Here is a 26393-nt window from a genome sequence, read left to right as displayed (position 1 = left end):
TTTTCTAGCGTTTGTACTTCCACAGTCAAACTACTTTGAAACATCTGAAGCTTTCAGTGTCGTGCGGGTGTCACAGCAGCAGAAAGATTCAACAAGTTCTACAACTGTTACCCAGCAAAGTTTATTTATAAAAATGATAATCAAAATGTTGAAGACATTTTTATTTCCTACTCCATGATGATTCTAACCTGATCTTTGGATTTTTTACTTTTCTTTCAAAGAAACTACTTGGCAGAAGTCACTTTGTCTCAACGGAGAATTACAATATATATATATTATTTAGTTGATTATTCATCTGTCAGACAAAATGTTACATATATTATAATTAGCACTTGGATTATTATATAAATTTCATACACGCAGCAAATAAGAGCAAACATTAACTGGTGTGACCACAAGCACGTTGTTATATCATAGAGCTACTATACAATACAATGCTATTTCTTTACGGAAATTCAGATTCGGATATTACATTGGACAAATGATAAATATTCACAGGGCCAGAGGCAGCACATTTTTTGCACAATTAAATGGTGGATCTAGATTCTTTCTTAATCATGGGCCAAGAAGTGGCCACAATTTGCACAAAGAGGCAAATCTTATGTCCAACATGTATGCACAATATTTGATTCAGCAAAGTGCACATTTAAGTAATTCTGTGTTTACTATAAGCTCTATAGCTTTGAGCAAAGTGAATATATATTGAAAATTGTTCCTTGGTCAGTCAAAATGTGTACTTAAAAAAGGATTAGATTCTTAACAAATTGTAATATTTATTGTCAGTAAAAGAACACATGGGCACTTCAGGGGGGCACTCAGATTTCTGCTGGGGCCCCTGCCCAGAAAATGGTTACATTTTGATTTAAAGACCCAGATTTAATAATAATTCCCTCAGATTGATACAAAATCGAATTAGTCGCTTCTGATTGAGTTATTTGTGCTACCTCAAGGGCAGCAACAAAAAGAAACAACACAACTCGAAATTCATAGAGTATAATTAAAATGCCAAATGTTATTATTTTAATTTATTTTAATGTTACAAGAAAAAAATGTGATTGTTAAAATGTTTCCAAAAGGAACTTAAATGATTCATCTCTCATCAGGTAAGTTGTGCATCAACTTTCTGTCAGTTGACAAATCGATTAATCAAATAAATTCTCGGTTATTAGAGGCAGCACTTAATAAATTGGGCGTTAGGACCCAGATCCTACAGCGGAAGGAGAAACGCCTTCCTCTCACATCATCACCAGCACCACCATCCTCCTCCCTCAGGTCTTGATGCTAACAGTGTGTAGTAGTGTGTTAGTTAAAGGACACAATGAGGAGTCTGAAATAACCCAGAGAGCGTACGTGATTCTACTGAAGCAGGATTTAGGTGAGACTGAGAACTGAGGCCTGACAGTGATGCTGCTGCTGCACATCCTGTAAACTGGTTGTAGTCTTTATTTTTCCCAGTGAAACGTGTTCCCTCAAACCAGTGAGCAGTCAGTTGATCCACATTGCCTTTCAGTCTGTGATCGGTCTGTTGTTTCTGTCCCCACAGTGACCATGAGCTGTGTCCTCTCTGTCCTGCTGCTGCTCATCATCCTCATGGCGGTCTGCGTCTACAAGCCGCTGCCTGGACGGTGAAACTGTGCAGAGGAGAGGAAGACACCGGGGACAGAGGAGCTGTTGTCCCGGTACAACCTGCACCGAGCACCGGGGAGCTCATCGGCTGCAACCGGTACAACAACAACAACAACAACAGACCGGAGCTGCCTGACTGAGGAGGAAACCTGAAGAATTATTCACCTGTTTTTTATGTAATTTGTTTATTTAATTTGAAATGAGCACTGAATTATATTGTTGGTTTTACAAATGTTATTTGACAATAACATGAGCTATTGCCAACATAACACCTGTCACATTTTATTTGTTTGGACTTCACACCTTAAGGTTGTAATTAGTTTTATTCATTTGATTTTCCGGCTGAGAGTTGGTCTCATCTGTTTGTTCTGAAGGAAGAAGAAGCCTGGAGGCCAAAAGCCTTTAAATAAACTAAAGTGGGATTTTTAAAGTGAGAGTTGTCATGAATCAAATCTTCATTAGCTTAGCCAGAGTTTATTTATGTATTTTATTCTGTAAATGTGGGAATCTGCTCATCAATTTTCTCAAATTAACTATTTGCCTATTGATTTGCTCATGAGGGAGATGATGCATTTATAATGTAAAGAGAATTATGTAAATTATTTTACTTTGTTTGCTGTTTTTGCCTTTTTAAAATGAACATTTTAAATATGACTAAATAAATCCTACAAAAAAATAACATAATATAAATTATCACCATCATAGCTTACCATCACCATTTAGTGAGCTTGGCCTGTTTCCTGCTTCATGATTTTTGAATAAAATTGTTCTCCGAAAGATTTGCTAACTGGGAAGTAAGTTAATTAAACACACAACAAATATAAAGTAAAGATGAGTAAAGTCCGTTAAAGATACAGATGGAGTAAATTTAGAAACATTTTCATTGAAACTATAGAAGCGATTCCAAAACATTCTGTAGACAACAAAAGCTTCCTTTTTTGTTTTTACTGCAGATCCCTCCTACATTGTAGGAGTGCATCCTGACTTTGACTATAACCACATTTAGCTGTTTTTTAAACATAAAGACAGATCGAGGTAATTGATACGCCAATGTAAACCTACTTTAATAAGACAACATACAGTCCTCATGGAAATAAAGTGCTTTTATTTTAAAAACATTTTGAAAGCAACACGTTCCTAAAGTTTTAACATATTAAAAAACAACTTTGCAGCTCGAGCGGTGCATTACAAAGTTCTGCATTTCATTAGCCAAAGCTAGCCAGTCTAGTGTTCAGCAGTTTGGCAATTTGATCGTTATTAAAGATTTTCAGCGGAAGCCCCTGCAAGTCAGACGCAGCAACACAGAGAGACCTTTGATAAGTGGCAAGAAAAAGTGACACAACCTGTGGAATAGGATGAGTTTTTGTGTCTTAAAATGTGGTCAGATCTTCATTGAAGTTACAATTACACACCTTGACATCTTTAGAATACGTTTGAACTGTAACAGTTCTGTGTGAAAAAATGATCTGGAATTCCTCCTGAATGTTGTGCAGGTCTGATCTGCAGCTACAGAAACTACAGAAAACACTTGTTGGAGGATATTGCTGCCAAAAGAGGCAAAACCAGTCATCATAGCAAAAAGTTTACTTATTATTCCTCCAGCACTCTGAATGTTTGGTATGCATGTTCTTTTAAGACACTAACTATAAATATGTGTGTGTTTTAGCCTTAAGCACATTATGTCTGTATGTTCTTGTGACTTTGATGAAAATCATATCACGTTTCATGACAAATTACTGCAGTAAATACGGTGATTCAAGGTTTTGCATATTTTTCTTGCCACTCCAAGTGGTTGGCCGTCAGTAAAATCAAGTACAGTGGTTAATGCATGTTAATCAGCAATACCCATGTTTCTAAGTTACAAAATTAACTCATCAGAAAGTTCAGCAGGCATCACTCAGAGCAAGTGATCCATTGGCACATGCTGAAAGAACCTGCCTGTGGCGGGCATGCTTCACCTTTGACCCTGTGCAATGTTCTCTTCTGCTCAGAGGTCGAAAGTTGTTCATGGCTACAAAAGGCTGGCTGCCTTTAGGAATCAGAAAAATCTCTGCAACATTGGTCATGTGACGCTCCTTAGGCGCGTGACATCCACAGACAGACCGGTCTCAGCTATTGCATTTTGAACTGAGGTGAAAAATGCTTGAAGATGCTTGTTGACAGTTAACAGAAATAGTTCCTGTCTGACCACAAAAATCAGAGAAAATTTACAAATGGAAGAAAAAAACAAGTAGGGAAAGTTAAACCCCCATCCTACGGCTACATCACTGTGCAGCCAATATAAAGTTTCCCTCACAGCCACAAGATTTTGTTTAAACATCTGCAGAGGAGACATTCACAGAGTACAAGAAACTAACCCTGACACCTTAATTATGAACTTTGACTTTAATAACCAATCTCTCTGACTTAATGTTGGTATGGCATAGAGTGATATTCAGAATACCATTTTGCACCAAAGAAACATTTACCAGGCAACAATTTACATGAGTCCAACAACTGATAAACAAACTAATTTTCCAAAGCGATGGGAAAATGTGTACAATTTGAACCCTGAGATTTCTATTATTCAGTGAGCCTGTGGTCCTCAACTCTGCAGGAAAACTTCCCAGTGAAAACCCTGTGATCATTCCCTTAAGGGCCACAGTAGGCTACAGGTACTAGGAAATTAAAAAAAAATGCCACCTAAAGTGTCACATCTGTGTGTTAACACTACATGTAATCTAGAGTGGTCAAATGTTTTACTTCACAGAACCATAACTGCACTCAGGACGATGAGTCCATCGACACACCGTGGGTTGCTGCTCTGATTCTCAGTAGGAAAAAGAAAATAAATAAATAAAAAGCAGAACCCACTGGAATCTATCTCAACGAGTCCACAAATGAAGCTCGAGTGAGGAGACAAACTATGCCGAGATAGAAATATCATATAAAAAGGAGTATGCTCTTACCAAAAATACCTTTTGGAAAATATCAGATATTGTGAGTTTGATATTGCATGTGCAAGAACGATCTCTTACAGAGAGAATTCTGCAGTTGCATAGACAGTGGTTGGGAAAGTCAACTGAGGTGTGGTGGTGGTTGTTGTTGTTGTTTCTGGATCTGGAAAAGTTAAATTATTATTATTATTATTATTCCCTTTTATTCCTTTCACTTCTCAGTGAGCGACAGCTGCAGTATCTGCTCCAGCTCCTCTTCTTCTTGCTTCCTCGCCCTCTCCTCTTCCTCCTGAGCTCGGGCGGAGAGCTCCATGGCCAGGCGGAGGTCTGAGTCAGGGCTGGAGGCAGAGACGGAGACGGAGCTGGTAGCACTGGAGGTGTCTCCAAATTCCACTAGCACCCCCTCTGGGATACTCCTAGAGTGACAGTGACAGGGGAAAGTAAGATCCAGCTCTGATCTGTGGCTTTTACTGACACATGCATGTGGTGGATACAGAGTGGCACCTGCAAGTATGAGGGACTGTTGCTTTTACCACATGTACTTATGTAACTACTATGCTTGCAACCTAAACCTGTGTTCCTACCTGTCACTCTGGCTTCTGGGGATTGCGTCAGTGAATTCCCCGTCTGTATCCTCACTGATCCCCTCCTACAAACACGTAAACATAAAGGGGAGGTAAGTAATGCAATAAAACAGCAAAATCAAGGACAGCATGGGAGAATGGTAAGAAGACATTTGCGAGAGATCTGAAAAATAATTGTTTTGACCTGGCCCGGGACTCTGCGAGACTCCAGGAGACTCTGATGGATGGCATACTGCAAGAGCTCCTCGTCATTGCTTGACACGGGTGTGTGGCGTGTGCCTCCTCGGCGGAGGTAACCGACCGGCACCACAAACACTGAGGGGCACACCTTAAACAGAGGGAGTGCTGGGCGGGGGTACAACAAAATGAATAAATGAACTAAATTGGCAGACTGTAAATTTCTGTTTTAATACAGTGGTGAGACTGGCTGCATTCATACCTGCAGCTTCTTCCTCTTCCCCTGAAGATGTTGGTGTGGTTGCTGGCGTTGTGCTCGCCGGAGATGTGCTTGCCTCCTCTGCAGTACTGCATGCATTTACATTACCAAATGTAATCTTGGCATTCAGCACATGAAACAGTGGAATCTCTGTTAGGGAAAAGACAAGCTGTGAACAAATAACTGAGGAGGAATGGAAGAGCCCCTTCAAAAGGTCAGTCTCTATAAACAACTCACTTACCTATTTTAACAGGGAATCCAGGAGGAAACTTTAAAGTTACAAAGTCCCTTAACCGTGCGAAATGGGAACTCGTCCGGGCCATGAGGTCAATGATGGGGGTCACCTGCTCCACCAGGGACAGGGGATGATCCTCACTCATCCACAATGTACCTTTGAATCTGCATGAGGAGAGATTATGCACAACTTTACCTCGTGGTATAGATAACACACAGCTAGAAGGAATCAAGTATGAGGTTATTGTAAACTTAAAACGGCGGCTCTCACTTCTGGGTTCTAATGCTGAGCTCAATGGGTCGGCCGATGTCCCTGTTCCCGAGGTCAAAGTCGGGATCAAAATATTCCTCTGGAGTGATGGCAGTGGGATTGGTGGCAGTTGCATACTCAAGAGTTAGATCCTATGAAGTCAGAGCAGTCGTATCAGATGAGCCACCGGGTGAGAACAGAATTCTTATGTAATTACTGAATGCATGCGTTACCCCTTGTGCACTTATGTGCTGCTCCACAGTCCCCAGCAGAGACTCCAGGACGTTCCTCTCACCTTTTTATCAAAAAATCCAACTTTAATTCTCTCTGACTCTCAAAATGAATCATTCGACATGATCTAACATGAATATAAAAACAGGAAAGTAACACATTAATATTTGCACTCACTTTTTATTCTGGCCTTCTCCTCGTCTGTGAGATGCTCTGTCCTCGTCCTGATTACCACATTTACATTGTTCACACTGAAAACCTGAGCAGACGACCAGAATCTGATGTCAGATACTGATGTAACTGTTGGGCTGCAAAGCTTTCAGTGAAGGAAACTTTAAATATAATTAAAAAAAACAATGTATAGCTTCAGTGACCTTTGATTCAAATCCATCGACCAATTCTGTTCTGTCAGTTCTCCAGCCCCATATCCCAGACTTGTTCCTGTGAAAACACAAAACATCATTGCAGGCAAAATCCAATGATATGTCCCTCAGTGGGTGTTTATATAAAAACGGCAGAAATGCCATGAGTTGTGAACTCTGATGAAATACTGTGCTGCAGCGTGTGATGCATGTTGTGAGAAAAAGTACAACAGAAAAAAAAAGTTAGATTCTTGCCTCTCAAAAGCGATATCCTTGGTGTCCAGGAAGGTGTTGACAACGGGGGTCGTCAACCTTTTGGCAACTTCCTGCTCAGCTGGTTGCATTGACTCCAGTGTGACATCCTCAATTTCTTGGAAGATGTTGAAGCGCTCTGTGTCCACCACTTCATCGTCGTGATTCACCTCCATCAGCTCGGCGTGCGAATCTGTACAAATACAATTAGGGACAGACTCAAATCAGTTTTCAGAAAAGGTACAAATCACAGTGGCAGCTTTTCTGTGCAGGAGAGTTAAATCACACACCGTCCCCTCTGAAGATGTAGCTTCTGCGCCCTCTGATCCAGGTCATGTTTTCAAAGCCTAGAAGAGTGGCGTCCACTCGTAGGCTGGCGCCACTTTTCCAAATGCGACAAACGTCACTTGGACAAACCCGGGACAGAAGAGGGACTGCGAAGCAACAATAAATCAATGTTCCACAAAGGGGAAGAAAAGTATCCACACATGAAAAACAAGGTCATCTCAAACCGAAACAAATGCTTTACCTACCAAGAGACAAGTATGTTGTTTTTCCTGTATGACTCGACTTTGTGCAAATACAATATTTAACCAGTGGGCTCTGCAGTAGAATGCACTTGTAGATACCTTCTTTTTAAACAGTGAACATCTGGTAAACATCTGCCAGATGTTCAACATCTGCTAACCCTAACCCGGCCTGTACGTGATGAACACAAACTCATACTTACTCCAACTGTTGAATTCCCATTTCATTTCCATGTAGAAGTCTGGCGACTGTGGAGAGAAAAATCTCAAATAGATCAATTATTTATTTTGCCATTAAACGTTTCCATTCATATTTAAAGATGGATGATAAGAGAATAAGAAAATATATTAAGTAAAACCTCTCGGATTTTTGCCAGCAGCTCAGGCACTCCTCCCAGCGCAGTGGAGGCTTTGAGGTAGTCTCTGCGTTGAAGCACTAACTGAACCATCTCTGGATCTCCGGTGCTGACCGCCTCCTGCAGCACTGCACAAAGACAGACATGTCTAAACAAACCACTAAATGGTTTACAGCAACCGCAACTATCCATTAAAAACCTCGGAGGAGAGGATGGGCGTCGTTTTTTAACCAGAAAGCCCATTACCAGCAGACGATGTGAAGGTTAATGAACAAGGGGATCTAAGTGATCTAACAACCCATAAATCCTGGAAAAGCATATCTGGGAGGGAAGTGAGTGACACATTGAAAGTGTGATGGCATTCAGTGGGTTTTCTGCAGCCGGCTTTTTAACAGACCTGTCCAGTTGTTGGCATTTTCTTTTGTCACTTCAGCACCGTGTCTCAGAAGGACTCTCACAGACTCCATGTGCCCGAGTGACACAGCCAAGTGCAGAGGGGTTCGACCTCTGGGATCCGCCGCCTCGATGGCATTCTGAGAAAAATCAAAGAAAAAGTCACGTTTCACCGCACATTTATAATAATATTTCACATTTTATAATATAGTGAAGTCACCTAGTTGGACAGAATACTCCAGTAAGGGCACAACCTGTTTTATCAGGAAAAGCGTGTGGTGTGCAGGCTACATAAAACAGCTCTCCTTTATATTATAACACAAAGGTTTTAATTTAGGTCCACACTGATAACGACACAGGGTTGAAGGCAGTAGTCGGACTCTGGACGGTGAAAAGACTTGATATCATGAGGGTGTTATTGATCAGAATTGTGGGGTAATAACAATTGAAGTAAACTAATGACAATACAACAATATACAGTATTAACTGTGGTGGATTAGTGAGGAAAAACAACAACAAAAGGAGAATCTGAAAGATGAGTTATATTTTGTAAAAACACTTTAGTCGCACGTTTGTTTAGACTGTGCCAATGATTTGATCCCTAGTGCAAACTCTTTAAAGTAACAATGACAAGTTATGTAATGGTCTGCTAAGACTGGACAATAAAACATTAGAGTGGCTTTCATCAATAGCAATATAAAAAAAAGTCTAATACATAGCAGTGTATTGCTTATATCCTGAGTAAGCACAGTCAGGGCATAGAACACATGATTGGTCGTTTGTAAGATGTTTAGCTGTTTATCAAATGTTTGTGGTAAAGATTTAAACCACAGCCTTCACTCGGGAGCAAACATCAGCCTTTAAACTTCAACTAAATGTTCATTTAACGATGTTTTTCGTGATAGTTATCGATATGGGCAGATTAGAACATTGATGTCTTGATATCGCTTTAGTCCATATCGCCCACTCCTATGGTCAGGTGCACGCTAAATAAGAAATGTATAGATTTCCTAGGTAGAACCGTGTATCCGTTATTGTATCTCCTCGTAATGGACAGTTAGTGAGTTCTAGGACAAGTGGAAACTGTCAATAATAAATATTCTGTTTTGTTTAACTTCCAAACCTGTTGACCATGTCGCTTTCTTTGTTTTCGTGGTGATACTGAGCAACTGTCAACACGACTGGCCTACTTTGACTGGATGCCTCCGCAGCTTTACCGCCTCGACCCCGGCTTCCACTAGCTAACGAGCACGTTAGCAGCTAGTTACCGCCGCGGTGTCTGTGTTTACGAACCTCCGCTATCGTTACTTGTTCCTCCAGCCGCCTGTAGTCGTTCTCCCACACCGCGGAGTGCAGGGGGAACTTCCCACGGATGTCATCGCTAACGTTAGCCGTGGACATCTTCCTCTTTGCGGACACTCTCAGTGCAACGTTGGCCCGCTTCTGGTGGTCACAGCCATATGGGGAACCTGCGCTAGCTGTGCAGTGTCACTGGCGACATGTACGACGAGTGTGACCCATATTCACAATGTTTGACAACAGCAGCGTCGAAAATCGTCCAGGAACGGGGACAAACTTTCGTCCAAAGCTTCCCCTAAATAAAACTTTTGAATAAGGAAGTGCCAGCGGGATCAACCAATGAGGACAGGGGTGTCTCACCGAGAAGCGAACGCCCAATCTAATCTATTACATTGAACTAACACATCTCACCGGCTCATGTATGATACCTGCTATTTATTTAGTCATCATATAATAGAGATGTGTTTTGTATTCAATTTGTTTCTTTAAACAAGAGTAGAAAGAATAAAATAATAATAATCAGTTTCAGTCTGGACGCTACCATTCAACCTGTCCGCACGGGGGTGGACTAACATCTATGGTTCCTACCTGAATTCATTTGATTCCTTTAACTAATTGATTAAATATATGAAGTAAGTTTAATTTGTGAACAACTTTGTCCTGCAAACATTAACCTAATATACACTTTTAACGTTTTGTCCATGACATCGATATGAATTAGCTATTTTTACACAGAGGTTGGTAGAAATGGAACTTTTTAACTTTGGGGCAGTTTACATTAATTCATTATTAGACTCATTCTCATGTGAAGTCCCAAGCTTGTTAACTTTAAAAAAACAAGAGTCAAACAAAGAAACTAAACAAAAACCTTACATACAAAAAAGGCAAGGCTAAGGCAAGATCCACAATATACAGTATACAAAAACAGTCACTAAATATTATACAAATAAAAGGAGACAAAAACATGTGAAATTCGACCAGTACATCATTGTGTACTGGATCGTACAACTGGGAGCTCAAAGTTATATATGCTCCATAACATATCCACATAATAAAAGATTATAATGAATAACCTGTGGCAGTCAGTTGTGTACATGTGCTGTCTAAAACAATTGAATTGTTGATTGGTGAGATGTGTTTTAAACGATGGCTGCTGTAACCAAGCATGCTCTGTCTTCATCATAGCTGTAAATACAACTTGTATTGATTACTACTGGATTCAAATGGTGAATAGATCCAAATCTCCTCCTGCGCCTCATCTTGTTTTACTGCCCTCAGCCTGGTCTGTCAGGATGTGTATTTCTCACAGCACGGCAAAAGCTAACACACAACTAACAATACATTGAAGTGTTCATGTTTCACTCTTGACTGTAATTGTAAAATCGGGGTCACACGGGAAAATGAGGACTATGTGTATTAATCTATCATTGCTGGGTGTGTGTCACCTGAGAGTCTTCACTTTGGGCACAGTGTACCCTCTAGGTTATGCTGCAGCTGCATGTCGCCCTGCTGCTTGTCTGACACACACACACACACACACACACACACTGACTGAAGACTGGCAGGCGGATATAGGCTAGTTAGCTAGTCAGGTGCTAACTCAGCTAAGTGGTAGCATTGTACCTTCCTCCTCTGGGCACCGTTATAATGGTGCTGACGTAAGACGCGAACCCGAGGTTAAACCAAGTGGCAGGTCGTCGTTCGGGTTGTTTGTAATTAGCTTACCGAGGTGTTGCTAACGCGGAAGGCGTCCACACACACAGTAATCAATGGTTAGCTCAACCCACAGCACAGTCTGCTCATTGTGAGGAGACATTTCCCCCTGAGCTGAGGACAGGATGTCTAAACGTCTGAGAAACACTGAGCTCTGCGCTGATTGTAATGTCCCAGGTAAGCTAACACACACACACACACACACACACACACACACACACACACACACACACACACACACACACACACGCACACACATACACCATCCCTGCAGACGTGAGCTATTAGCCTTTATTGATCCACTGAGGTTGGGCTCCTTCCAGCCCAGTAAGCCTCCACACTTCTGATTTAAATCTGATTATGGGCCCGGGTTCAAGCTGTTTTCACACTGTACAGTAGTGTAGATCATGAAGTTCCGTGTTGTTTTGACTGAACAGGATGTCAGTGGTGTTTACAGATCAGTAACTAACTAACGTGGAGCCTCCCTGGACTCAGGTTTCAGTCAGACCTGTAGAAGCTCTCTTCTTCTTTCTGTTTCCATCCATGTTGCTTGGTTTTCAAATATATTTTGTCAATGTGTACAGTTGTTTAATCCAGATTTGTCTCTACCAACAAACGACATGTTTATGATAGTTTCTTATGCGAGATTCCGAGGTTTCCAGCACATCTGAAATGAATCTTCAATTCTGAAATCTCATCCCAGATCAGCAGCAGCAATCTGCTTTGTAAGTTCTGTGTCATGTCTGCAGAACAAGTAGGATGACAGCATCATTCTTTTACATAGCCAGTGGGTACAGAGTACAACACACAAAGACATTGATAGGAGAAAGGAAAGCCTGTCCTAGGCTGATCCAACTTGTCATGGGGGATGCCTAAAAGAAAAGACTCATCTCCACTTCAACATGAATTTAGGGTTTATAAAATCTTGATTGGTGTAAAGCTACTGCAAAGAATTATAATTTTACATCTGGAATCTAAATAAATGAAACAAAAGAGATCGGACCCTTTCTCTATGGTACTGTGTTACCTACTATGCTATCTGCAGTGATTGTAAGCAGATTTATTAGATGGCGATCATGTCCAGTGGAAATATTATAATGCACAAAGCACCTTTAAAAATAGCCATTAAAAAGTGATTCACTAAGAGAACAAAAAAATACAACATAAACGACAACAAGCAAACTACAGTTGCACTATAACTTTTAAAAATCAAATACAGAAAACAATCAAATACAAAATCTGAAATCAAAGACAACAAATCAAGTAATAGCAACAAACAAACAAAAATCTAGTAACAGCCATGTTAGCCTCAAATATAATACTGTGTCCATTATGTGGCCTGAGGGCAGCATCAGCACCTTCTAGCAGATCTTTTTTGTTCTCAATAGCAAGCTATTAGGAAAGAAAGAAAAGTGGATTTAAGTTCTTACAATTTACTGTTTCTGTGACAGACGAACAAGTAGTAGCTGCATTGTGTCTGAGGTGCTTTCAGAAGTCCCATTTATATAGAAGTGACGTGATGTTTTTCAGCAGGCACAGGAAGCAAAACAGGATGCTGAGTGAATTGACCGCAAGCTTTCAATGCAGAAGATTTTTCTCTCTATATAGTGGCAGCACAATGTTTTGTGAATGTTGCACAATGTGAGAGATTGTTTTTAGTGAGGGTTAACCCAATGTAATTCCATTTCCATCTTCAGGATTTGTCAAGTTTTAGTAACTTGTGCCTCATCAGGTCTTTAAAGCTAGTTACCCCCCCCCCCCCCCCCCCCCCCCAGGTCTCCACAGCAGCTGGCCCGGATTGCCCTTCCATACAACTGTCACCAGTTGTTGGGGAAGAATATTTATAGTTTCAAAGATGTGGTATTAAATTTAGCAGCACTTGTTGAGGAATGGGTAAAAGAGACTGCCAGAATCTGACCAGCAACCCCCGCGGCTGTTCATCCTACACCTCAGCTGCTGCTAACGCACTTACAGTCTCACTGTCTGTGCTGTCACCGTGCCAGACACTCAATTTGCTCAACAGTTAATTGGCTATCGGGTCAGTGGCGTATGAATTTACCATATTTTTGGTCTTGAGATGTTTGCTGCCACCAGCGTCTCGGTACAGATCGGAGACAACAAAACCCTGAGACATTTGCAGTAGATGAAGTGTGCAAAACAGGTCAAGGTTGAATACACATATTTATTTTGGGCACAGAGTATTCTGTATCTTCTGCACTCTCAGATTCTAACGCCAGGCGTTGCCTGATTATGCAGCACTATACTATATATCCTTTTTTAACAACGTATCGAAAGGGGAAGCTGCTCGATCACGCAACAATAACGTTGAGATGCTTCAACCAACAACTGTTAGTCTACACTTCCTTTTTTCAATGTGTGTGGCTTCACCTAAACCTATGTCCAAAAAGGCCTTGAATCACTGTTGTGACAGAGTCTGTAATAATTGTACACTACTTAATGTACAAAATATTAATATTAATTTCAAAAGGCTCAATTAGTTCCTAAAACAGCGAGTTACTCAGGCAGGTGGGAACAGTGTATTTGTTTGAACTGTTTTTAGACATGAATTCATAAACAGTGGCTCACTGAGGCCTTTTGATCAATTTTCAATGACAATTAAGGTCTAAGGCACAGACCAATATGTACCATGAGGATTTGGCTACACAGAAAACACTTGTTCGTTGGATCTGTTAATTGCTGGTTGTGGCCTTTTCCATGTAAGTACCACGGTGTAGTAGTCGGTTAAGAACGTGATAAATAAAAGGTTTCTCATCCCTGTCAGAACCTCGTTGGGCCTCCGTGAACAGGGGCGTGTTGGTCTGCGATGAGTGCTGCAGTGTTCACCGAAGTCTGGGAAGACACAGCTCCCAAGTCCGCCACCTGACGCACACGCCGTGGCCTCCTACACAGCTTCAGGTAATAACAGCTCAGTGGGAATGTTTAGATTCTGTGGGATCTTTACACTCTCAGCTGTGACGTTTACTGTTCCTGTCAGAGGCTGCATTGTTCCTTAAAACGCCTTGAGGTCACGTTATCTTTGCTCAGTCTTTATTACTGTAGTTCTGATTTTAGCTGCCCCGTCTCTTTGCTCAAGATAAGTCTGTTTGACAACCGACCCCACTGAGTTGTATTGATTTCTGTCCAAATATAGAAAGTTTTTGTTCGGGAACAGAAATGTCAGTCAGCATTCTAAAGGTAAAATCAATTTCTTTTTGATTTCACTTAGATGGTTCAGACATTATACAGCAACGGTTCAAATTCAATATGGGAGCACTCCCTCCTGGACCCTGCATCTGTAATGAGCGGGAAACGCAAGGCCAACCCTCAGGACAAACTGCAGTGAGTCATATACGTTTGAAATAATTACAGAGCATTTTGTTCTCTGGATGCTAATTGTTTGGTAAACTTAAAATGATCATTACAATAATAAATAGTGTTAGTCTGTGCTGCTTGCTTATTCATAGTCTCTGTTTATTTATTTTTGTCATTGTCCCAAAAGCCCAAACAAATCAGAATTTATAAGAGCCAAATATCAAATGCTGGCATTTGTCCATCGCATGCCTTGCCGAGAGGACGACAGCTCGACAGCCAAGGATCTAAGTAAGGTGAGGAGAAAAAGCTGCTCACACTGATTATGAGAAAAGTGTTTTGTATTAAATGTTTTTATATTATTAACAGTTTCCAGTTCATACTAAAAGTGTTTTCGTTCTTCAGCAACTTCACTCCAGTGTACGCACAGGGAATCTGGAGACTTGTTTGAGGTTGCTATCCCTCGGAGCACAAGCTAATTTCTTTAACCCCGTAAGATTCACTTTATATACATTTATATACATTTTCATCTGTGCTTTTGCTTGTCTGTTAATATGAGGTCTTGATTCTGCTTCTACTCCAGGAAAGGGGAAACTCTCCCTTGCATGTAGCAGCAAAGGCAGGGCAAGTATCTCAGGCTGAACTGTTAACTGTTTATGGGGCAGATCCTGGTGCCCCTGACAGCAATGGCAAAACGCCCATCGACTATGCAAGGTTAGCTACTTTCAATAAACTCATTTCAACACAAAAATATTAACAAAGTTTGAGTAATTTACCCAATTGGAAATGTTTTTTTAAAATATTTTTTTTAGGGAAGCTGGCCAACATGACCTGGCAGACAGACTGGTGGAGATTCAATATGAACTAACTGATCGACTGGCGTTCTACTTGTGTGGGAGGAAACCAGGTAAGAAAGATCCGGAAATGAAATGAATGTGTTGTAAAAGCAAATGGGCCAAATAATACGTGCATTTATTTTGGTGTGGTTGTTCTGCTAAATCGTGCTAAATTCTACCGAAATGATCTGGAGGAGCTGTACGCGAGAACGCATATGTCCTTGTCGGTTTATTTTGTCTCGTGAATACCAACTATGTAATGTGTTTCAAGTATAAGCAATGATTCTGTAAGTCATCCAGCACCTTCTTCTTCCTTTCAGATCATAAAAACAGCCAGCACTTCATTGTCCCACAAATGGCCGACAGGTAAGAGAGCCCGAGCTGTATATCAGCCTGATGTGAGTCATTATTCAGGGATTTGTCTTTGATTGAACATGTGCATAACTGATAAGGTTTGACTTGGATGGAGCATGCAGAGTGAGAGCAGCGAGGCAGCTGTTTAGGATTGTATTTTTGCTCTGAGGCCCGTTCTGACATGCTCTTGAGCTCCCTGCAGCATCTGTTATATGAGCTGAAGATAACAGGCCCAGTGAGGTAGTAGAGTTAAACTAAAAGCTCTGTAGTTGCTGCAAATAATTCATTAAAAACAACCCTTTATCTCTATTACCAAACAAGTATATTATGGCGGACAAAACACTGTTTAACTTCTTAAACTGAACTGTTACATTTGATGTTTTTTCATTGCTTTCTTATGGTGAATAAGGAACATGTAAGTATTCATCAGATTAAAGTTTAAATCATGTTAATTTCTCAAGAGTTTATAATGATGAGTTATTTCCTGTTCACAGCAGTTTAGACCTATCAGAACTGGCCAAAGCAGCAAAGAAGAAACTACAGTCTGTAAGTACTGTTGTAGTGTTCACTTGTAGAATGTCACCGTTCTGAGCTTTGTTCAATCCGATGACTCATGTGGGACTAAGTGTAGTTTCCTGACTTTGATGCAGCTCAGTAATCATTTATTCGAGGAGCTGGCCATGGACGTGTATGATGAGGTGGACCGACGAGAGACGGATGCAGGTAAAAGTCTTTCTGTCTTGTCTTGTATACCTGTGACCAATGATATAATAGATGAGATTAATTAAGAATAATAAAATGCTCATTAAAGGTCCATAAATTGATTATGAAATAGTCCTAGTGTGTTTCATCTAAATTGTACAAATTTTAGTTTTCTTTATCCTAGAATGGGCCATTTGTATTTAGATACGTTATATTTACATTAGGAGCGGGTCCTCTCTACGGAGGCGGCCATGTTTTTTTTTTTAACAGAAGCCCACACTTGACAAACTAAACACCTTTTTGAATTTTTATGACAACTGAAGGCTGCCACAGGTTCTTTAATGTTTGACAGGGGAGGGTGAAGGAAGGGGTATTCAGCTGCAATATGCAACTTCACCACCAGATGTCAATACATTTTGCACACTGAACCTTTAAAATGGCAAAAGAGAATCTCTGGTTCCTATAAAAAGAGTTCCACCAACTATAAATGTTAAAGAGACCAGCAGTTTACACTATGCTTCTTGTGAAAATACAGCTCTTTTTCACAGCAGACATTCTGACTTGATCTTGACATTACTATACATTTCTTCTGTTTCTTGCAGTGTGGTTGGCCACACAGAATCACAGCACCCTGGTGACAGAAACAACCGTGGTGCCTTTCCTGCCTGTGAATCCAGAGTATTCATCAACACGAAACCAGGCAAGTAACCCTCACAGAACCCTTTTACCAATGCTCTATTGTTTCTCTTTGTATGTATGGATTCATTTTGACAATAAATTGGCCTTTTGTTTTCATATTAGGGACGACAGAAACTTGCAAGATTTAATGCACATGAATTTGCAACTCTGGTGATCGACATACTAAGTGATGCCAAGCGCAGACAACAGGGGAACTCAGTGGCCAGTCCCAAAGGTCAGTGTCTTATGTGTATTTATTTCCAGGTCATAATGGCACCGGGCATGTCCGCCAGAGATGTTAAGTGTTTGACTCTGTCCCTTCATTCCAGACAATATTGAACTCATCCTGAAGAGTGTGGCTATCAGACACTGTAGCGACAGCCAGGACAACGACCAGCCTGACTATGATAGTGTGGCGTCGGACGAGGATACAGATCCAGAGCTCAACTCCAGCAAAGGAGACAGGACCAAGGTATCATAGTATCACATTCGCAAATTACAACCGTGACAGACACTGTGTCTCTCTCCAGAAGTCTTTACAGTTGTTGTTTCTAATCCCACAGAGTCTGGACTCTGACCTCTCAGACAGCCCCATTACTATGCAAGAATACTTGGAGGTGAAACACGCGCTCTCAGCCTCTGAAGCCAAGATTCAGAAGCTCATGAAAGCCAATAACAACCTGAGCGATGAGCTGAGGCTGATGCAGAAAAAGGTATCCACCGAGCTCCACCCTTAAGATCACTAACACCGGGGGCCAGCCTGAGGGGGGGGCCACAGCGGTCAGCAGAGCTCTTCTCCTGCCCAGTGTGATCGCTCTCTGGTGTGGAGGCCCAGCCTGGGGGTTGGAGTCAGGGCCGAGCTGCTGTGACACCCTGCTGGTCCACCCTCTGTTTTGGCCAGCATGTTCAATTTCATAGCTTGAATGTAAACAGCATTTGTTTTGTGTTGGTTTGTTTTATAGATGTGAGAAGAACAAGTGCACCATTACTCCAGTTAATAACAAACACAGTTTAGTCACATTTTTTTGTTACCTATAAATTAAAGTTATAGCTATGCTATTTCATGTTACTAACAAGCATGTTTCAAGAGCATGACAGATTTTTATCCCTTCATAGTTATTGTCACTAACTTAAATTGTATGTGTGTGCCTTGCTCACATATAGTGTGTTGACTGAATAGAATGTTTTTAGATGATTTCTAGCTGTTAACATATGGATTTATTGTTGGACATGTTTTTTAAGCAGATACATTTCATAGAAAGCACGCTCCTCAGCTGATTCAAGTCTGGAATAGTGATTTTGTACCAAACTGCTGATTTGTAAGATATATTTATACAATATATATTTTTTACCACAGAAGTTCTAAAACATGTAACAGCTACGTGTTAGGTCCAAATTTATCATTGACAGTGAGGTTACTCTTTTGTTTTACATGTGTTAAAGGGTTTTGATTTGGTTGTTTGGAAGGAGGGGGCATATTTTGTGTCTTATTTTCTGGGGGTAGGCCGTAGACTGTATATAAAGATAGACGACGAGTCTCCACATCTTGAAGTTTTACAAAACTGACGCTAAAATATCCGGGGTATTGTTGCCACCATCTTGTGCTTAAGCCAGATTCTGCGCAGGATGGAGCTGAGCTGCAGTATCAAGGTCCTGTTGATGCAATCGACCGATGGCAAGTTGGTCTCAGCTGTTAACCATCACATTTATACCTGTTTTTATAGCATCAACTAATTTAATCAAAACTCATCGGGGAAATGAACACAAACCTCAGTGTGATAAGAATGAAACCATTCACTATCTCGGAGGAGGTGAGATTTATGACCCTTACTGCAGCCAGCCACCAGGGGTGATCAAGATGCTTTGGCTTCACTTTTGGGAGAACTGTCATGTCGTCCATCTTTATGCACAGTCTATGCATAGATACTAAGAACTGTAAGCACACGTCTTAATTTGTGGTTGGACCATTTCTCAACGAAGAACAACGAAGAGCATCTTTATCTTTATTCAGATAAAGATGCTGTACAGGACAGATACCAGTAACCATATCTCTAATGCAGGCTTCTCTTATATTAGAATCCTGTTTCTGTAACAAATCAGCCTTTACCAAACACCAGCAGATGTTAGTAACTAAGTCCCTCTACATCTCAAGTTTCACTTTTAAGCACCAGCAGACAAGTTCTTTCTCAGCATTGAATGCAAGTTGTTGCATTGATTAAGGCCAGTTCATCTTTGACAAAATCTTCTTGATTTTGTTCTTCTCAGTCTCTCTGTACTGTAGCTGCACCTCGACTTAAACTTCACCTGTGTTGCTGACCTGTGCAACAACCTTTTGCTTGCTTGTCACTTGCTTTGCATCTCTAGACAAAGGGAAAACCTCTCCCAAAGCCAAAGTCCGGTTATTACTGTGATGTTAGGTGGTTCAGATCTGAGCATTTAAAAACAGGAAGCTGTTTCAGTAACAGCCACAAGGATGATAAGCTGTGTGGATATTGTAGCACAATGGCACAGGTTTATTCTTAAAGGATAATGTACTAGTGTAGGGTGATATTATCACAACAGACTCCTCAGCTGATAAAGCAAATGATTGATAGAATATTTCTCGGAAGCTTAAGCAAGAAATCATTATAATTTAAACAGCTTCAGGTTACATACATATATATATATATATATATTTATACACACACACACATACACACACATATTGGTGGTGACGAGTCAGAAACCTTTGTAGTTTTTTGTTCTTTTCTGTTTTTTTGTGAGAGCTTTATCCAAATCTTGACTGAAACTCTCCTGGGAATAAATATTTAGAGGAATAACGGGAGAGAAACTGAAATGCTGAATGGATCAGGACAGGGAACAAAGCTTGCTTTGCTGAAAGCCCCTCTTAGTGTGTTGCTGACCGTCTCTTCCAGCTTCAATCTCTGCAAAGCGACAACTCGTCTCTCAAGCGGCAGGTCACACCCAATATCTATCAGATCCCCAGCGGTTCAGACTACCCTGACCCTTCCAGTCCCTCAGCCCTGAAACGCCGGCAGTCTGCACAGGCCAGTCGGCCCATGTCTATGTATGAGACCGGCTCAGGCCTGAAGCCCTATCTCCCTAAAGGGGAAACCTCCTACCCCGAGGAGGGTATCCCCACCATGCAACCCTTCCCACCTCATGTAAGTAAGAATGTAAGTAAGACCTGTTCCCTGCTCTCCTTTGCCATTTCCTCTCCTCTGCTATGTTTCCATGACTTTCCCTCATGTATTCACCTTGTCTGCAAACCTTTCTCCAAAATGTTTCCTCACTCATTTACCACTGGGTAGTTTTCTGCAGCATCAGAGACAGAGTCCTCAAAAAGCACAAGTTCATGAATTTCAATTAGAGTCAGTCACATTTCATTATGTCCAGATTTGAAGTTTACACGGGACTGTTGTGTGTGTGTGTGTATACAGCTGTTGTTTACTGGAGCGCTGCTTGTTCCTCAGTCAGAAAGTAGCTGTACAAACAAAGAGATGCTGTTATTCTGATAAACTCTGAAGGTTTTTTGTATTGTGTTTTATGTTGATGAAGCATTAAAACTACCATACAAATACTCTGTGTTCTTGTAATGCATGATGAATCCACACACTCACTAAAACCTTCTCACCTGTTTGACTTCTCTTTGATTTGACTGCAGTTAAATTTGAGCTGATGAATTGTAGTTTTCTGGTTCCTTCCTTCTGATGAATTAACTCTTCACTCTCAGGGCTTAAATGTAGGAAAAAAATCTGTGTAATCCACCAAGCTATTTTAAAGTTACCACATAACATTAATTGCTATCCCTTCTAAAATAACAGGATTTTCTAATCTTGATCATGCTCATATTCATTGCACTGTTTCCATCAGCTCCTTTCTCAATATACATTATGTGATAAAGCCGCAACCGCCTTGAAGAGGTTTGTGGGACGTCCTAACGTCATCTCGCTACACCTTTCATTCTGAAACTGAAGAGATGTGTCCTTAAAATGTGATTTGAACCCTGTCTTTAGACGGAAAGGGGCGCTCTTGTGACCGCCTCTTCATCCCTCCCCTCATTTCCATCAACCATGTCATGGTCGAAGGACGAAAGTGCTCAAAAGGTTAAGTACATCCGCACTCGTCCACACCTCGTGGGACACAGCAAACCCACCGGGAGCCTTTTACTATTACTACCTCTTTCTGGTCCCTTTACATTCCTGTCTCTCCCCAAATGCCGCTCCCTCTCTGCTCTGCTGCATGAGCCAACCCTCCACTGGCTGCCCTTCACCACCAGTCACCTTCCTCCATCAGCATCATCCTCACTGTGCGGCTACACAAGTGGAATTGTGTGGTTTTGTGAAGGCGAAACCTCAACCTGGACCCTGAGCAGAACGCTGTGCTTGTGACGCAGCGTCTGATCATTTTAACGCTTTCCGTTTGATGCAGAATCCTGTGCAGCAGATGATGTAGAATTTTGATTGATTGGACAAAGTTTGTTTTTAGTGTTTGTTGAATTTCACAACCACCTGTAAGACTAAGGGAAATTAATTGAGTATTTAGTGATTTAGATTGTTAAATGTTATATACATCTTAAGTTCTGCAATTCCTGGATTTGTTTTCATTTCAAATCCTCTGCTTATCAAGAAAAAAACTTATTTTGACTCTGTCTAACAAATGCTTGTCCACTTTGCACAGTGACCTTTCAGCAGCATGCTCTCAACACTAAGGTCATCCCTGAGTGTTTACAGTCTAAACAGATTGATCCTCTCTTCAGGCAGAACACAGACTAATCTAAACATGTATGAACTAATCGCTTTTCCTCGGGCAAGCTAACACGTGCAGCGTTTCATTTTGTACTGCGTGTATTTGAAGGATATACTGAAAGGTTATAAACATGTTGTACGTTCCGGCTGTGTGGCGTGAGTGTACTTGTCTGTCTCTGCTTCCTGTTTATAAATATAGTTTTCAGTCTGATATTGAGTTTGCGTGATGTTAAGCTACAATGAACATATCAGATCACAGTAAACTCTTTGTGTCACACACTTTATATTTGTGCTGCGTGACATTTAGTTTTATTTATGAACTAGGCCGGACACTGACTTCCCGTCCTCATGTAAAAACCTCTTGTGTTCACTTCTCTATAATTCGGAGAAAGCTTGTGTGTCATGGTTCAGATCTCTAGAGCCATGTGTCGCTGAAACTCGTGTCTTTTTGTTTGTTCAACCTTTACTTCAGGAGCTCAAATGTGTTCATAGACAAACTCGATGTCACTCAGTTGAGCACATACTTCGGCTAAGGACCAACAATCTGCTTCAAATCGATTAAGCTGCATCAAACTTCACACGCTCGTAGATGTCAGTTTCCTAAATATGGCCAGATTTTTCTGTTTGTCATCAGGATCTTTGAATTATTACTGGTAAATTTGTGAAGGTGTCAAATAACAAAACAAACATCCTGTCTTGCAATGTTAAGGAGAAAGACTATCCTGGATTGGCTCCTTTTGTGCAGATTCACCTCAAAATGTAATAATTTCTGTCTTGGCCGACGCCCCATCCAGGTTCCTTTGAAACCCACACTGTAGTTTTTGTGTAATCCTTTTTACAAAGAAGCCAACAAATGCAGAAGTAAACATAAGCCCTCTTTTAGTAGCTCACACACTGACAGGAGGAAATGATCGAAACTCAATCTGTCTTACTAATATTTTTACAAATGCTGTAAATGTATTGTGACGTGCTCTTGCTTCACAGCTGTACTGGCTTACTGCAGTCTTTGCATCACTTTAACATGTTTATACTCTGGTTTGAAGTTGGCACAACAAACAAGAAAAATGTAAATTCTTGCTCATTGGGGATGAATTTGACCTGAGGCATTGAAGAATGGGATTCTCTCTGTCCTCGCTCTTCCTTCTAGGCCTCGAGGTTCGAGAAGCAGAGCAGCATGCCTGAAAGTGACTATGACAACACGTTCTACGACTCTGAGCTGGAGGATTCAGGGTGAGAGTAAATAAGCTGTCAAGTGAAAGATAATAACCGTGTTTTATGGTTCCTGAATATGGTTCAAATGGGGTTTTCAGAAACATGTGCCGTTTTGTCTGCCAAGTAACAACAATAAATACTGTCTTCTTGTGACTTTTACTCCTGCAGCTTATGCAGGAGAGGGAGGCTGAGGAGCAGTGGCTGGCTGGGGGAGGGCAGCTCCATCCCCGAGCTGGACGGACTGGAGACGGAGTCGGACCCCACGCTTCCCAGCACGGAGGACGTCATCCGCAAAACCGAGCAGATCACCAAGAACATCCAGGAGCTGCTGCGAGCTGCTCAGGAGAACAAACATGACAGGTCAGAATCTCAAAAGGAATTCTTATTTTAGATCAGTGATGCTGTCGAGCTTTCACTTCCCTGCTTTCATTTTTACATCCCAAGTTCCTCTTCCTTTCATTATAATTCTGTTCTGTTTAGTTGTGTTTGTTTTCTATAATTTACTCTTTTGTTTCTGTAATCTTCACCCCCACCCCCCCATTCTACTTCCCCTCTGCTGCTGCTGCTGCTATGTTGTTGCGTTGCGGTGCCCCGCCCCCTCCCTCGCTCCTGTGAGCAGACCATGTGAGCGGGAAGGTGTGCGTCGGCTCAGGCACAGTCTGGGATGTTTCAGCACTCTGGTACCCTGGGCTGACAAGGCCCCCCCTCCCCTGCAGCCGCTCAGCCTCCGGTCCCCTGACCCCACCTCCTGGTACTCTGGCCTCTGTCCCTGCCTTCCAGGCACAGTTTCATTCTCCTCTCACTCCCTCCTTTTCTTCTCTCACCTGCTAACAAGCTGATGTCTCTTTTTCAATGTGCAAATGCTTGAATTTGTTCAGTGTAAAATGGAGCCCGACCATTATATCTGTCAGCTGATATGAGCCTCTCACAGACATGTGGGTGTTGACATTTATGTTTGCCGATTTGTGCTGATATAAGAACCTTTTTTTTCATCACAACAATGCAGAGAAGATGTGCATTTCTGATTATATTTTTAAAAGTGTGTTAATTTTCTTTATTCCAGCTCCACATATTTGGTTTTATTTGTTTTCTTTTTATAGTTTATGGCTAACTGTAAAATGTCAAGCCTCATTTACATTTCTTTCACATAAGGGTTCGATAACGACATCTTCGGAATAATTGACATTTTTTTATATTATATTTCGGCTGATATATCTGCATCAAAAAAAACTTTACACCCTGAATTATGGCATTGCTCCAAAAAATCCACATCGTCCGGGCTCTAGTTTATTACTTGATTGACAATGATATGTTTTCTCACTGACTCTAACTCAAGTTAGTTGATGGAAAGTTACAAATTACAATACATCTGTGTAGTTACTTGCATTTAATAGATGTAGCCCAGAGTGTGATTGTTTTAAAATGTTCATACTTGTCAGGTTTGTTTGTTTGTTTCAGGTATTGTTTTTTTTTTTTTTATTATAAAATCTCACAGGACTAAAAGTGTGTTCAGTTACATGTTATTAGTTCTTGTCAGCCTGAAGTGAACTGAACATGCATGATGTGTTGTGGATATGACGGAGTTCTTTGCATGTAATAACTTTTGGTTCATCTACATTAATATTTATTCTATAATGTTGAAATTGGTATGGATGTGATATCAATACATTGAACTCACTGACACACGTCTTCTCCTCACAGCTTCATACCCTGCTCAGAAAGAATATATGTGGCTGTAACAGAAATGGCTGCCCTCTTTCCCAAGGTATGGAAACAACCTCATACTGCACATACATTCAGTCAGAGGAAGTGGATCAGTCATTTACTTTTAAAGCCAGCAAAAATAGAATTAGATGTTTCAAGTTCAAATACAGCAATATTATCACCTGTACCAATAACCAATGTACTAAATATTATTAAATGTGTGTGTTTAGTGTGGTGAAAAGTAAAGTAGACAAACCAACTAAGGTTTTAGGCCCAGAGGTCAATCTGCACTCAATTCATCCTAAACCAATTTTGAAAGGACACAATATAAAGACAGTCCCATGATATTTTCCCCGTCCTCTGCAGAGGCCGCGCTCGGAGACCGTGAGGAGCTCCCTGCGCCTGTTGACCTCCAGCGCGTACCGGCTCCAGGGCGAGTGCAGGAAGGCGGTGCCGTCAGAGGGCTGCCCCCGCCCGGACATGCAGCTGGTCACTCAGCAGGTCATCCAATGTGCTTATGACATCGCCAAGGCCGCCAAGCAGCTCGTCACCATCACCACAAAGGAGAACACCAACTAACAACACTTACAAGGCCGCACAGCCGCTCAGCATCTCAGTTCTTTTTTATATATATATTTTCAAATCCTTTTGTTGATTTTTGTTTTTGTGGTATATGCATGCATTGGTTTGTTTTTTAACTTATGAATAGGTATTAAAATTATTTAAAGCCAGCTCCGAGTTTCAAGGGAAAAAGTCAGCAGCTGTTTTTTGGGATATTCAGCGGTTGTAATAGCACAATTTCTCTTGACGTGAAGATGACATGCAGCAAGTCAGGGAAACACAGAGGCTTCTAGATTTCTCTCTCAAACTTACAGTAAAAGTCGCTCTAACTTACAAATAGTCTTGAAGCACATTACAGTGAACTTATATGGTGATACAGGTATATGTTATCAGTCCAAAGCAAGGCACAGATTCTTAAAAACCATAAATGTCATTGAATGCTGTTAACACTCTTGTACTAAAGGAGCTTCCTCTGATTAATTACACTGGAAGCATCATCATCGTACTGTAAAGTTTAATCTTCAGAAACAGAATAATTAGGTAACTTACATTAAATATTGGGAACTTCATTACATCACACTTTGCAATGCTAATGTTTGTTGCATTAAAAAAAGCCATTTATACTGTTTGTCCCCTGTCCCAGTGTAACCCAGTGTGCAGTGCACTGATCAGAGAGGAATTTGACTTGTCAGTGAACTTGTTTAGGAGGCAGGTCGTGATCTTAACCAGAACCAGGATGTTGTAATGAGTTGGTGTGTCTCTAACAGGCTATAGACTGCACTGTATTCTGGGCTCCCATGTGCCATTGCAGTGTTGGTGATGTTACAGCATATATAGAGCTAAGAGCCACTGTGCGTACGTCCATGTGTTTTGTGCTCTGTTCTGTTGCTGCTAGTTTTAGTATTAATGTGCAACATGTGGGATGGAGCTGTAGACACCTGCCCTGTTAATGTGCTTCCCAGGATTCATCCTCACCATAGTGTTTCATTGTCATTCTGTAATCTGATCAAGGTCATTTCATTGAATGCAGTTCAAAGTCGGACTTTGGAAAAATAACTATTTTCTAAATAAACTTAATTTATAACTACAT

The 26393-nt window shown here is 41.0% G+C and overlaps 2 protein-coding genes and 1 long non-coding RNA gene across 8 annotated transcripts; 2 read left to right on the top strand and 1 right to left on the bottom strand.

The window, feature by feature from the left end:
• The first annotated feature begins 1236 nt into the window (after positions 1-1236).
• LOC128438793 (uncharacterized) lies at positions 1237-2305 on the top strand. The gene is made up of 2 exons (XR_008338388.1): positions 1237-1375; positions 1544-2305. It is a non-coding gene; the product is annotated as an uncharacterized LOC128438793 (long non-coding RNA).
• Positions 2306-2714: 409 nt separating this feature from the next.
• ankrd13a (ankyrin repeat domain 13A) lies at positions 2715-12670 on the bottom strand. Of its 2 annotated transcripts, none has more exons than XM_053421609.1 (15): positions 12630-12670; positions 8192-8327; positions 7798-7922; positions 7642-7687; positions 7202-7345; positions 6915-7104; positions 6672-6738; positions 6475-6556; positions 6300-6361; positions 6088-6218; positions 5824-5981; positions 5586-5732; positions 5331-5491; positions 5147-5211; positions 2715-4978 (listed from the first exon to the last, which is right to left on the bottom strand). In XM_053421609.1, exons 2-15 carry the CDS (start codon positions 8259-8261, stop codon positions 4774-4776), a joined length of 1653 nt encoding a protein of 550 aa, XP_053277584.1. In that variant the 5' UTR covers positions 8262-8327; positions 12630-12670; the 3' UTR covers positions 2715-4773. The 2 variants fall into 2 exon arrangements, with proteins under 2 accessions (XP_053277584.1, XP_053277583.1); XM_053421608.1 differs by lacking the exon at positions 12630-12670 and adding an exon at positions 9481-9820.
• git2a (G protein-coupled receptor kinase interacting ArfGAP 2a) lies at positions 10990-26392 on the top strand. Of its 5 annotated transcripts, XM_053421605.1 has the most exons (20): positions 10991-11376; positions 13982-14115; positions 14426-14538; positions 14699-14804; positions 14914-15000; positions 15092-15222; positions 15321-15415; positions 15665-15710; positions 16193-16244; positions 16349-16421; positions 17003-17100; positions 17202-17313; positions 17408-17550; positions 17642-17791; positions 19994-20242; positions 21095-21184; positions 22974-23056; positions 23207-23398; positions 24740-24803; positions 25109-26392. In XM_053421605.1, exons 1-20 carry the CDS (start codon positions 11325-11327, stop codon positions 25319-25321), a joined length of 2283 nt encoding a protein of 760 aa, XP_053277580.1. In that variant the 5' UTR covers positions 10991-11324; the 3' UTR covers positions 25322-26392. The 5 variants fall into 5 exon arrangements, with proteins under 5 accessions (XP_053277581.1, XP_053277580.1, XP_053277578.1 ...); XM_053421606.1 differs by lacking the exon at positions 17642-17791 and having other exon boundaries at positions 10990-11376; positions 16196-16244; XM_053421603.1 differs by lacking the exon at positions 19994-20242 and having other exon boundaries at positions 16196-16244.
• Position 26393: the final 1 nt, after the last annotated feature.

This window comes from Pleuronectes platessa, chromosome 4, assembly GCF_947347685.1.
Source record: "Pleuronectes platessa chromosome 4, fPlePla1.1, whole genome shotgun sequence".
Classification (NCBI taxonomy): Eukaryota; Metazoa; Chordata; class Actinopteri; order Pleuronectiformes; family Pleuronectidae; genus Pleuronectes; species Pleuronectes platessa.
Note: the sequence above shows the minus strand (reverse complement) of the source record. Positions and strands in the feature narration are given on the sequence as shown.